General features: G+C 41.3%; 1 protein-coding gene across 1 annotated transcript; it reads left to right on the top strand.

Annotated features, from left to right (window-relative positions):
* Positions 1–844: 844 nt before the first annotated feature.
* On the top strand, positions 845–12,633 carry lonrf1 (LON peptidase N-terminal domain and ring finger 1). Its single transcript, XM_087806449.1, has 12 exons — positions 845–1,531; positions 2,470–2,588; positions 2,930–3,052; positions 3,474–3,671; positions 3,808–4,021; positions 4,284–4,386; positions 4,456–4,570; positions 4,639–4,760; positions 5,095–5,253; positions 5,332–5,494; positions 6,940–7,089; positions 11,718–12,633. Exons 1-12 carry the CDS (start codon positions 952–954, stop codon positions 11,874–11,876), a joined length of 2,205 nt encoding a protein of 734 aa, XP_087662575.1. The 5' UTR covers positions 845–951; the 3' UTR covers positions 11,877–12,633.
* Positions 12,634–12,801: the final 168 nt, after the last annotated feature.

The following is a 12,801-nucleotide window of genomic DNA, read 5'->3' as shown; positions in this document are numbered from 1 at the left end:
TATAAATATTAATAAGTTAAAAATAGTGTTATATAGTATAAAGAGAATAAATAAATACGATTTTAAACATTGCATATAATAATTAATGTATATAAAAGTATAAATAAGTTAAATATAGTGGTAATATGTTATAATACAATAAAAACATGATATTTGAAATAGTGCATAGCTCAAGTCATATTACATAGTAACCCGCGACTCGCTCAAGTAGAAGAACTAATTTAAACTACATTTATCTGATGATTATAAAAATGTTATAACTGTTTTGTTTTGTAGTGGATGGATGGATGGATGGATGCATAGATACACAGACAGACAGACAGACATATACATATTAATAAGTTAAAAATAGTGTAATATAATATAAAGAGAATAAATAAATAAGATTTTAAACATTGCAAATAATAATTAATGTATATAAAAGTATAAATAATGCTAATATGTTATAATAGAAATAATACATCATATTTTAAATACTGCATAGCTCAAGTCATATTACATAAGATAAAGTAAGGTAAGGTAGAACTTTATTGATCCCTCAGGAGGTTAAAATTGTTTCATACATACTAATACTAATTAATACATACTAATTACATCGTAATTACAATTAGGAAAGAGACGTCAAGATTTTGCTACATTTATCTGATGATTATAAAAACGTTAAATCTGTTTTGTTTTAATAGATAAAGCAAGTTAACGTTCACTGGAAACGCAGCCACTGCCTCCGCAGTTACGAAACTTCCCAGCACAGGTTTTATAACAGGGCGCAGCCACAGCCAATCAGAGGCCGAGCCCGCTTGCTCACGTGACAGGGGTTTTTTTTTTTTTTTTTTTACGTAACGCCGTGGCGTCCTGAGAGGAAAAGTGAAATGTTCCCAAAGCTGCGGCGCGACTAGAAACAATGTCTGGACGCGGCGGAGGAAAAAACTCGTTTCTCCCATCCTTGCTGTGATGTCGCTCAAACCGGGAGCGGGGAGCCCCAACACCGGGTTCTACATCGGGGAGGATGGCGGCGAGGACGAGCTGGACCACCGTGACCTGATGCTGCAGACGGCTAACACGCTAGCCTCCGAGGACAGCCTGAAGGAGTCCATAGACTTCCTGTCGGCGGCGGCGCGACACGGTCCGGTTCGACCGGAGCAGCTCGGCACCGTCGTGGACTGTATCGTGCGGCACTTTCGGAGGACGACCCTGGGAGGAAGCGCGTCCCCGAGACGGGAGCCGGCGGAGACTAGAGACTCTTTATTCGACTGCCCGAATTGTGGCGGGTTTCTAGCCGAGCCGGCGAGCCTGGCGTGCGGACACTCGTACTGCAGACGCTGCCTGCAGCGGCGGCTTCTCTCCGGGTGTAAAGTGTGTGGCGAGGCGGCGCGGGGGGACGAGAAGGCGAACGTGGTTCTGTGCGGACTGGTGGACAAGTGGTTCCCGGGAGACTCGAGGAGCTCCCGGACCCTGACCGAGGTCGACAACTTGTGTCGGAACCGTCATTTTGAAGCGGCGGTGAGGCTCGCCAGTGATGTAGTGGAGTCTGGTGAGTTTGTGTGTTGACGTGTGTTCACTTCCTGGTTGCGTTCCACTGCGCAACCGCAGTTGGCGTTCACCTTAAACATGTTAGATAAACAAAAAAAAAAAGTAACCTTCAAATGACTTATTATATTATTAATTATTATATTATTTGGGGGTCACCTGTCAGTCAAACACAAGTCTAACTTGACCAACATTCGATATAAACGGGTTACGTCAGGGGGACTTGCGCATGCGCTCTGGCTCAAGTTGCGTAAGGCCCCGTTAGGGACGAGTGTCTGAGGTTTCGTAACTTCTGGAGGATGGAATTTTTGTTATGCGTGTGAGGAACTGTTTCATAAGTTCAAAAGAAATGATTACTCATCGAGTTTTTAAGAACACCGTGCATCGTTGTCTGTAAATATGACTAAATGTGTTGTTTTTTTTTAGTTTTGGGACTAGATCTTTTTTGGGAAAACACTTCTATCAGAATTATAAACTTGTTTACTAGTGTTGTAAACGCAACACGTTTTTTCTGTGGTGACAGTACAGATTAAATAATTAAATAATACGAGTGAAATAGAAATACGAGAAATGAAATTGAAATACGGGAAATTACCATAAAATGGCATATCAATAATTAATAAGGAACAAAAACGAATTGCGTTAAATTGAATGAAATAATAATCTGGACAGCAGACAGTTAATAGAATATAAGCTTTATAAAATACTATAATACATTCTTATTGTATTTAATGTAAAAGTTACTATGTTAATAAAGACCATGTGACCCTCAAGGATAAAACTGTTATTATTATGCATTTCTTAAAGCAGACCATTTTTGCATATTAAACATACTTTATAAGAATACAGCTGATGTATTTTTTTAACTTAACTTTAACTTGAATTTCCACAATAACATGTGGTACGTTTTCCTGCTAACATGTTTTTCTTTCTTCCTTCTAGATCCCACTTGGAGTGAGATGGCACGTTTTTCCCGCGCAGAGTCATACTTGGCTCTCAAGCAGTATCGTTTGGCCCTTGAAGATATTGAGATATCTCCTCACACGACCCATCTACCTGAAGTAAGTCATTCATTATCACTACTATAATCCATGTAGAATACGTGTGCAAATTCATATAATTTTGGCAATTATTTGAATTGCTGTATATATATATATATTAATCTAAAAAAAAAAGGGCTTTAACAGTGAAATGGTTTCACGAGCCCTGTCACTTGATGTCCATCTGAGGACAAATCAATTAGGAAAGCAGTCACAAGTTCCTGCTGAACTGAACTCACAAGGTCAAAGGAATTAGTGATTTTGTAACAGTGAGACAGCACTCGAGTGGGGGTTTTTTGCCTTATGTAAGCCCTGCAACAGACCTTTTGTGTATTTACACCCTTTTTTTTAAACCCCGACAGGCCTTTTATTGGAAAGCAATGGTGCTGCACGACATGGGCCAAGTCGATGAGTCCCTGCAGGTCTTCCTCCACTGCCTAGCCCTTAAAGAGGACTTCCCATGTGCTAAAAGTATAGTAGAGCAGGTGAGTGACATTGAACATGTGTATCAGTGAAGGGGTTTATTGTTGGTTTTGAATCAAACTTAACTTTATGATGAAACAGGCCAACTCATTGTGATTACCTATGAAAACAGACACTTAATCCTACATGCCGTGTTTAAACCATTCGAATCCATCCTGTCGTCATGAGAAAGTATTTTCCCATTGCAGGAACGACGTCTTGTGACTGTTTATGTAACGCTTTGATAACCATTTTAAAGGTCCTTCAGTCATTCTCTGTGTTGATCTTATGCAACTGAACAATCGCTTGGTCGCGACTCGTCTGATCTGATAACATTTCGTGTAATGTGTGTGTTGTTGAAATCTGGTTTAAAATAGATTTCAGCCCTCAAAGCAGTACGTTTATATAAATACAATAACCATTAAATAATTCGTCTTGTTTTAGATCATCTGTGATCTTCTGTCTCTGGCCGACGAGGGCGTGAAGGTCGGCCTGAGGGAGACCACGCAGAGCACGTCACCTCGCCAACGTTGTAAAACTCTGCTGGCGGACGCACAAAGATCACCTCAAAAACCCGGTGGGGTTTCGCTCCAGCATCAGGCACGCGCCGCGTCGGCCCACAGCTCCTCAGAACACCGAGAGGTAGTAACACTATCTTTTAAAAAGCATCCTGATCCACCAATCAAATGACAAATATACACAGAATATAACTTATTACTCCTTCAAATGAATGAAAATCAATGTCTGTTAACCTCTCATCGGCCTGCTTTTGTTGCAGAAGCGCTGTGAAAGTGTGGAGCGCCACGGTCTGAGCCGCGCTCAGTCGCTTCGATCAGCTGACATCGCGTTCGGCGAGGAGTGTCTGAAGCGCGTTTGTTCGGCTCCTCAGCTGGGGGATCAGGAAAAGGCCAGCCTGTTGAAGAGGAAGCTGTCGGTGTCCGACGCTGAACCGTGTGTGGTGAAAAGTGGAGGCAGTAAACATAAAAAACAAGGTATTACGTTCGTTTCGTGGGTTTAAAATCTAGATAGATCCAAACACTAGATGCAGCAGATTGTGTGACTGATTAACTAATAGCGGCGGTGAGGCTTGGAATCCTCACTGTGCAGCGAGGAATTCTAGGAAGCCTTGCTGATGAATGTCTTTTATCATTGTATTCACTTCCCTTCATTCATCTGCTGCTGCTTTAACTGTTTGTTTTGCCATCATATCTGTGTTCCAAATCTAATTTGATGATTTTATTTTTGGTTACACAGGTGGGAAAAAGGCCTCCAGAAAACATGCAGCCAAAACTATAAGCAGAATAATTCCAAGAGATCTGTTAGACCCCAACGACCTTGAATGTTCTCTGTGCATGAGGTGAGGAGACGAGCGTGAGCTCCCTTTATTCGAACCATGAATTAAACGTCGATCGTTGTCTCTCCACAGGTTATTTTATGAGCCGGTGACGACGCCATGTGGGCACACGTTTTGTAAGAACTGTCTAGAACGATGCTTGGACCACACGGCTCAGTGTCCCCTGTGCAAGGAGAGCCTTAAAGAGGTATTTTGGGAACACGGTGAAGTTTGTCATTTGATCTATTTTTCCTGATGGGTGTCCCGTCTGTGCAGTATTTAGCCTGTAGGAAATATACTGTGACGTCAGTCTTGGACAAGGTGATCAAAGAGTATCTGTGTCGGGAGCATGCAGAGAGGGAGACGGCTCACCACGAGGAAACCAGGGAGCTCTCTGAGTAAGTCTTACCTTAAATCCTCACACAAGCATTTAGAAAACGGTATTAAATACTTGCACTGGATGTTGGATGTTGAAGTCAAAATAATAATCCTTGACATTTGAAACAAAATTCATGAAGCTTCATGAAGCATCAATTTTTATTGAGTCCACTAGATGGCACTGTTGGCTTTGTGAAATGTTTGTGAGCCCCTATTTCAATGAAACCTCCTGTTTTTTTTTTTTAAAGCCTTTAGCGCCATCTCCTGAAAATGATGCAACTGTATCAATATTTAATACATAAACAATGACGTGCAAATGTTCAACAGTGAGATGATTCTGACTTTTTGCTGCAGTTTAACAAAGAACGTGCCTATCTTCGTTTGCACAATGGCGTACCCCACTGTGCCTTGCCCTCTACACATCTTCGAACCCCGCTACCGCCTCATGATCCGCCGCTGCATGGACACTGGCACGAAACAGTTTGGCATGTGCATTAGTGATCCCCAAAAAGGGTAAGTCTGAGTCCTCAACATTCACCCTTGTACTGTGCTGCCATCGTCTGATCGAAGCCCCCCCCCCACACTCTGAAGGTTTGTAGATTATGGATGCATGCTGGTCATCCGGAGCGTCCACTTCCTTCCCGACGGACGCTCGGTTGTCGACACTGTGGGTGGAAAGCGCTTCAGAGTCATGTCACGAGATATGAAGGACGGCTACAGTATCGCCGATATCCAGCATCTGGAGGACGCCAAGGTATGATCTGAGGCACTTTTTCACGTCACTATCGATGAGGGCTGGTGGAGCTTCATGAAGCCTCATTTTCAGAGTTCGCTAGATGACACACTTGGCTGTATAATCTTTGGCTTTGAGCAATTTCACTTAAACCTCCCATTGATTTAAAGGTAACGGTTCCATCTACTGAGCTCAGAAAATAATGACGATGCTTTAAAGTAAGTGTTTAAAATACCCGTCTGCAATTTGCAGATCGGTTTTCAAGATTGCAGAAGAAAAATTAAACGACCTGCAATTTTGCAGAAGTCTAAAATTGGAGGTACGGTGAAAAAAACTGTGACCCACGCATCCGATCCAAGCAGTTTAATAGCTACTTTTGCGCTGATGCCACACGACGGCGCTGACGAAGCAGCTGTTAGCCGAGAGGAAAAAAATCGCTTCACAAGATTTAACCACCAACTTTATCAAGCATCTAGAGAAGCATCACAACAAAAAATATTAACAGATCGAAGAAAAAAGAAAGACTAAGCAGTTAACTTTGCTGTTCTGTTAAGAAAAGAGAAACTTTCAGTCTGCGTCAACAATAACAAATGTTGTTGTTAGTGTTAATGTTGACTTGATTATTGGAATCTGCCTGAATTCATAAATGGAGAGTTTGTGTTGAAAAAAGACTGACCTGATCTGTGTGTCTGTGACGTCAACGCTCCCTTAAATTTAAATTGAACAAACTTCAGGATGATAAATAAAGACACAAAAATACATTTAACAAGTTAAGTTTAGTCATAAAACCGTTAAACGCTTCACTGAGCTTTTAAACCACGTCAATACTAATTTGATTATTGAGTTTCTTGTATTAAAATTGTGTTTACAACCGTGATCATGAACAAAAGTCTTCCAGCCCATAGAGCTAATGTCCTTCTATGCACGTGCACCTTTTGTGAATCAGATTCAGTATAGTTTATTGGATTTGTTTACATAATTTTAAGATAGAAAAACAAACTTTTTTAGCGTAGAATTATGTTTTTGAATAATATTAAAATATTTATATAATAAAAGGTTGACTTTGTTTTTAAATTAAATGATGAATTCAACATTTTCTTAATTTAAAGGTAAAGTTTGTTTTTAATAATAATCATGTAAGTCAAATGTTTTTTTTACACATGGAGTTTGACATTCTAATTCCAACGATCAAAAAAGTATTATAAACCAACAAACATTTTCAAAATGCTTTGGATTTATTTTTGAATAATTTGAAATGGAATAGCAAACTCTTATGTGTAGAAAACTACATTATTTGATTAAAAAATATATACATATATTTTTTAATTCAATTATTAAAAATCATTTTTTTACATTTAAGTATACAAATGATTTCATTGAAGACGTCAGACTGCAGGGCAGCAGTTTGTGAGATTGTTGTGAAGCTGCTTCAGACTCTTCACCTCATATCTACATGACTTCACCAGGTGGAAGAACACGAGCTGCAGAGTCTGCAGGAGCTGCACGATGCCGTGTACGAACAAGCCTGCATCTGGTTCCAGGACCTGAAAGTTCGTTTCCATGACCAGATCCTGCAGCACTTTGGTCCAATGCCCAGACAAGAGGAAGACATTCAGGTGAGGATTTTTACAGAAAATCTATCTCAGCGCCTGTTGTTTGACTCTTGACAACTGAAAGGAAGCTGAAGGTCCGTTAGTAACTGCACCTGACCCGAACCTTTAAGCTAGACTTGGTCAAAGTAAGTAAGTATGTAATTTTTATTTGTACAGCACTTTTCCAGACCAGGGTCACAAAGCGCTTAAACAATAAAAACAATATTCAATATAGTATATACTTTAAAGGGCAAGATAAAACTGATGACACAACAGGAGTTCCAGAAAATCAAGGAAAAGCCTGAACAAATAAAAATGTCTTAAGATGTTTCTTGAAGGAGTCAGTAGACTCCATCAAGCGCAAAGAGAGAGGAAGATCGTTCCAAAGCTTAGGAGCAACAGTCTGGAAGGATTTCTCTCCTGAACCGTGTGCGTGGAACCATCTACTATCAGTAGATTCTGATCCACAGACCTCATAGCCCGAGCTGGGGTGTAAGGCTGGATCAGATCAATGATGTAAGGAGGAGCCTGACCATGAATAGATCTGAAAGTAAGAACCAGAGTTTTAAGGATCGGAGAAATGTGAGTTCTTCTACTTGAGCGAGTCAGAATTCTCGCTGCAGAGTTCTGAATTAACTGCAGGCTAGACAGCTCCTTCTTGTTAAGACATGAAAATAAACTGTTACAATAGTCCAGGCGAGAAGACACAAATGCAAGCTCCAGATCATGTTGTGACAACATTTTCCTAAGTTTAGAGATTTTTCTCAGTTGAAGGAAACAGTTTCTGGTCAGTTTTCTGCAGTGTTTAACAAGAGACATGTCTTTATCAAATGCAACACCCAGGTTTCTCATGCTCAGTTTGACTGACTGACCTAAGTCACCCAAGTACCAACTCAACCCTGGAACCTTATCATCAGGAGCAATTACCAGAGTTTCAGTTTTGTCCACATTTAGCTGCAAAGTGTTTTCACTCAGCCATTGTTTGATTTCTAGCAAACAATTGACTAAGCTGTTCAGCCTCTGGGGCTCAGTTGGATCAAAAGAGCAGTAGAACTGAATGTCATCAGCAAAAATGTGATAAGAAACATCAGGAAATCTCTGAATGATTTTACCGAGGGGAATCAAGTACAGCAAAAACAATAATGGACCCAGAACAGAACCTTGAGGGACTCCACACAACAGATCTGTCGATTCAGACCTCATTTGATTCGCAGATACACTAAAACTGTGCCCAGAAAGGTATGATGAGAACCATTCTAACACAGACCCAGACAGTCCCACTTCATCCCTCAGTCTTTTCAGCAGGATCTGGTGATCAACTGTGTCAAAGGCTGAGGACAGATCCAAAAGAACCACAACAGTGAATTTACCTGAGTCAGCCGAAATCATGATGTCACTGGACACCTTCAGTAAAGCTGTCTCCGTAGAGTGATGTTTACGGAAGCCAGACTGAAACTTCTCATGGATGTCGTTCTGATCCTGGAACAAAGACAGCTGTTCAGACACCACCTTCTCCAAGATCTTGGACAAGAAAGGGAGCTTAGAAATGGGCCTGAAATTACTGAGGTCAGTTGGGTCTAAGCCTGGCTTTTTGAGCTGAGGCTCTACAATGGCATGTTTAAATGCATTGGGAAAAACCCCTGTGGAAAGGGAGAGGTTCACTATATTGGTAACCCAGGGGCCAATTACATCAAATACTTTGATTAAAAGCCTACAAGGAAGGACGTCATCTGAGCAAGAGGAGGGTTTCATCTTGTTCACTAGTGCCGAAATATCACCCAAAGATACAGCAGTGAAGGAAGACCAAGAGGAGGAGAGGGGCTCAGAGACAGTAGGGGTTCCAAAGAAAGGGGGAGAGATTTTTCTCTTTGATCAATTTCATTTTGTCAATGAAAAATATCAACAATGCATTGCTGTCAGCTTCACAGAAGACAGGCGTGATTTGAGGAGCAGGAGACATGAGAGAATTAATAGTGTCAAACAACACTTTGGGGTTGTTCTTATTTGCTGCTACCAGTTTTCTGATGTAATCAGATCTAGCAGTTTCTACCATCTCATTGTAAGAAGACATCAGATTCCTGAGGTGAAGTATGTGCACCTCAAGATTAGTGGACCTCCAGAGACGCTCAGTCTTTCGACAAAGTCTCTTCAGACTCAGGAGATCTTCATTTGTCCAAGGGCACCGATTTTTCTGGATTTTTAAGTTCGATTTAACAGGTGCCATTTGATCCAGTATTTCAACACAATGAGTAGTGAAACCGTGAATCAAACTGTCCACGTTTGGGCAGTCATCAAAGGAAAGAGGGTCAATAAGAACAGATTCCATTTGAATAATGGAAGATAAGAAGTCACTGAAGTCTTTCAAGAACACCGCGAAGGACCAGGCGGGCGGTAGATTGACACACAATAGAAAGGTCTTGTAGAACCAACCAAGATCATCTGAGACTCAAAAGAAGTGAATTCCTGTGTCTGAATCACTTTGCAAGAACAACTCTCCCTAAAAACTGTAGCAAGACCTCCCCCACGACCAGAGAGGCGAGGCTTCCCCAGGACAGCGCTCCCTACTGGACAGAGTTTGTTCAGATGAATAAACTCTTCCTCTCTCTGCCAAGTCTCAGAAAGACATAATAAATCCAAATTAACTCTTGTGAAAAGATCATTAAGAATAAAGGATTTATAAGTAATGGAGCGAACATTCAGAAGTCCTACATTCGTCACTGATGACGCCGCGTCACTGGCGGGCGCGCAGAGCGTGATCTTTTGAAGAGAACAGCAGCGGTCACCCGGTTGACAGCTGTCACTCACGTTCAACTCGGTAGTAAAAGCCGAATTAAAGAGAGGAAATGAAAAAATCTTACCACCTTTCGTTGAGGTCTGGGCAGACGGCAGCGCTGACGTGTCGTCACACACTTCAGTGAGAGGAACGTCGATCAAACATCGATGACGTCCGATGACGTCAGAGTTCTTCTGAGCGATCGCGACTGCTTGTCTAATCCTGACCTGTACTCCAGACCTACTCGATTGCTTGTGGAAATCGCCCGATACCCGAGAGATCAAACGATATTCCACAGAGTCTGAGTCGATGATGAATGAATTTTTTTTTTTCTTGTACTGACATGTGACATGATCAGCCTAGATTGTATCATCTTGTTATTTCTCTTTATTCTCTTTGTTCTTGTTCTTATTATTTTTTATGAAAAAATGCTGTATTAGCTGTGGATAATTTGTAAAAAAAACAATTTCCCGAAGGACACCTCCTGAGGGATCAATAAAGTTCTACCTACCTACCTACCTACTTAAATATTTGGTACTTTTTGTTATTAACAAAGAAAATATAGATACACTTAAATATCTCCATGTTTTTTTTTTTTTAATGATACTGTATTGACATTCAATAAAAAAATATTAATTTGTTTGCTATTTCAATCTTAATTAAATAATATTTAACTTTTATTTATCATAGTTCTTATGGTTTATGCTTTTTGTACATTTTTCAATGACAATTAAAGTTCTGCCCGCTAGAAGTCAGAAGTCATTACATCGTCACCGCAACTAGAAGAACAATAAAATGCCGCTTATGACTGAGGACGAGAGGATGCAGTCTTGGCCTCACAATAAGTGTCTGCAAGTTGTGAGTTACTTGACTAAAAGAAAGTGCGTCTGGACCAGTAGCCATGTTGACACAGTAACACAGTCACTGAACAGTTCCTGGCTTCCCCTACTTTAGTCGCCCTAATGCCGGAACTCCGTCGTTTGTGCCGCTGGAGCCTCTCTTGACAGGATTACAGCGGCTCTGTGGACAACGGCCGGGCGGAGTCGTCCCACAACGCAGTCTAAGAAGCTTTATGAGGCTGCGGCGATAATCCCTCGGCTTCTCCTGCCTCATCACAACCCCTCGCTCGTAATAGAAAAACCCTAAATGTAGCATCAACTCTATTTAAACATTGGTATTAAGAGTTAAACATGGAAATGATTACATAATTGTTAAGAGAATCGTATCAAATATGTGGGCGTCGTACGAGATTGTAGCTTCGCCTCCAGCTCAAGGCAAGCTCTGCTTTTGCATTCATTGAAATTGTTGCTCGAAGCCAAAGGTTTATCAGCCAACAGTGCCATCTTGTGGACTCTGATGATCAACACAATGCTTTGTGAAGCTCCATCAGTCCATCACTTGGTTATAAGAAGTTTGAAAAGGGAAATTCTGAAACTCAAGCGGTGTAAATATAGATACACTTGAATATACACTGTATTTTTCAAGTGTTAATTGTTATTCTGATGTAAAAGGATTCACGGTTTATATTTTAAATGTGTCTATTAAGAAAAATAATTCGATTTTGAATCGACAATTAACAGAGGTTTACACCATTACCGCCGCAACTAAAGGAAATGGTGATGACTGAGGATGAGAGGATACAGTCAACCACAGCAGCTTTTAAAGCTGATGTTTGGACATATTTTGGTTTCAAAACAAATGAAAGCAGTTAGGAGTTTGTCAAGAGTCATGTGGTCTATAAATTCTGCAACACCAGAGTGAAGTACTTGACAATACTAAAAATATATTTTTGTTACTACAGTATGACAATGTATCTTATAGTGGCCCCTGTATCGTGATTAACAAAGAAGACTAAATATATCTGTTCTTTTTTTTAAAGGCGACCGTCAACGGGCCCGCCTGGTGCTGGTGGCTCCTGGCTGTTCTACCCATCGACCCACGGTACCAGCTGTCTCTCCTCTCCATGACCAGCTTGAGAGAACGTCTGGAGAAAGTCCAGCAGATCCTCACATATCTACAGAGCATCCCCAACAGCTAGAGCTAGCATCCGCGAGAAAAATCACCAGCCACCTGAACAGCCTCAGGGAAGCCTCTGACGGGCGACGAACTTCCTCCGGACCGTGAGACGGCTTTGACACGTGAATCGTGCTCTTCATGTAACGTTTAGTTTCTCTGTCGGGAGGAAAAGTTGTGTTGATGATGATGTGCTAAAGAATTCCCAAGTGACGAGTCGCACAAGAACATTAATCCGTATTGGTTAAACTTCCATGTTTGTTACTTCTGTCCAGCCTTCCGACAGAGTCCGTGACTCCACATGCGTCTCCATAGCTTGTCTTGACCGGACGGGCGCCTTAATCGTGTGGCTGCGTCCCTGAGATTCATTTAGTGAAAACGGGATTTTAGCTTCCATGTTTACACCCGCTGCACTTCTAATGAGGGAAACTTTATTGAAAACCGTCCTCGGACGTGTTCTTCCTTCTTAGGTCCACGAGTGTCTCGGTGGAAAATCCCTCGCTTCCTTTTTCCCTCAACCATGTTTCCGCTTCCTAGACGAGCGAGCGAGTGAGTTCACTTCTCTTGACGGCCGTGCAATAGGAGGACAGACCACGTCACAGGTCAAGTGTTGTGTGGAAAAGGTCGCTATTCCAGGTCAGACCGTCGACATCCTTCCTTCTCTGTGACATGTCGTCTTAGGATAATTTAAAAAATGAAACATTTGTTTCCAAATGTTTTCCTTCCGCTTTGATGTTTTAAGTTATGGATTTTCATCATTAAAAGCACTTCTCTTTTGTAAATCTTAATGTCTGCTTGTGTTTGTGCTTGTGTGTAGACTCCTGTCCAGGGTGTCCACTCCTCTTAAGCTATGTAGCTGGGATGGACTCCAGCCACTTTGATCCCACAGTGGGTGTAACCTGGATATATTATAAGTGAATATGTGTCAACTGAGGTTCGTGATCTGAGCT

The sequence above is a fragment of the Callionymus lyra genome, chromosome 1, assembly GCF_982586985.1.
Source record: "Callionymus lyra chromosome 1, fCalLyr1.hap1.1, whole genome shotgun sequence".
Lineage (NCBI taxonomy): Eukaryota > Metazoa > Chordata > Actinopteri > Syngnathiformes > Callionymidae > Callionymus > Callionymus lyra.
The sequence above is the reverse complement of the archived record's forward strand: the minus strand, read 5'-3'. Positions and strand labels throughout refer to the sequence as shown.

Excerpts from the sequence above, each read along its gene's own strand:
- lonrf1 (XM_087806449.1), top strand. The coding sequence starts at position 952 with ATGTCGCTCAAACCGGGAGCGGGGAGCCCCAACACCGGGTTCTACATC. Across the intron at positions 3,053-3,473 it reads CTAAAAGTATAGTAGAGCAG|ATCATCTGTGATCTTCTGTC; the intron begins GTGAGTGACATT and ends GTCTTGTTTTAG. Across the intron at positions 4,387-4,455 it reads GAATGTTCTCTGTGCATGAG|GTTATTTTATGAGCCGGTGA; the intron begins GTGAGGAGACGA and ends GTCTCTCCACAG.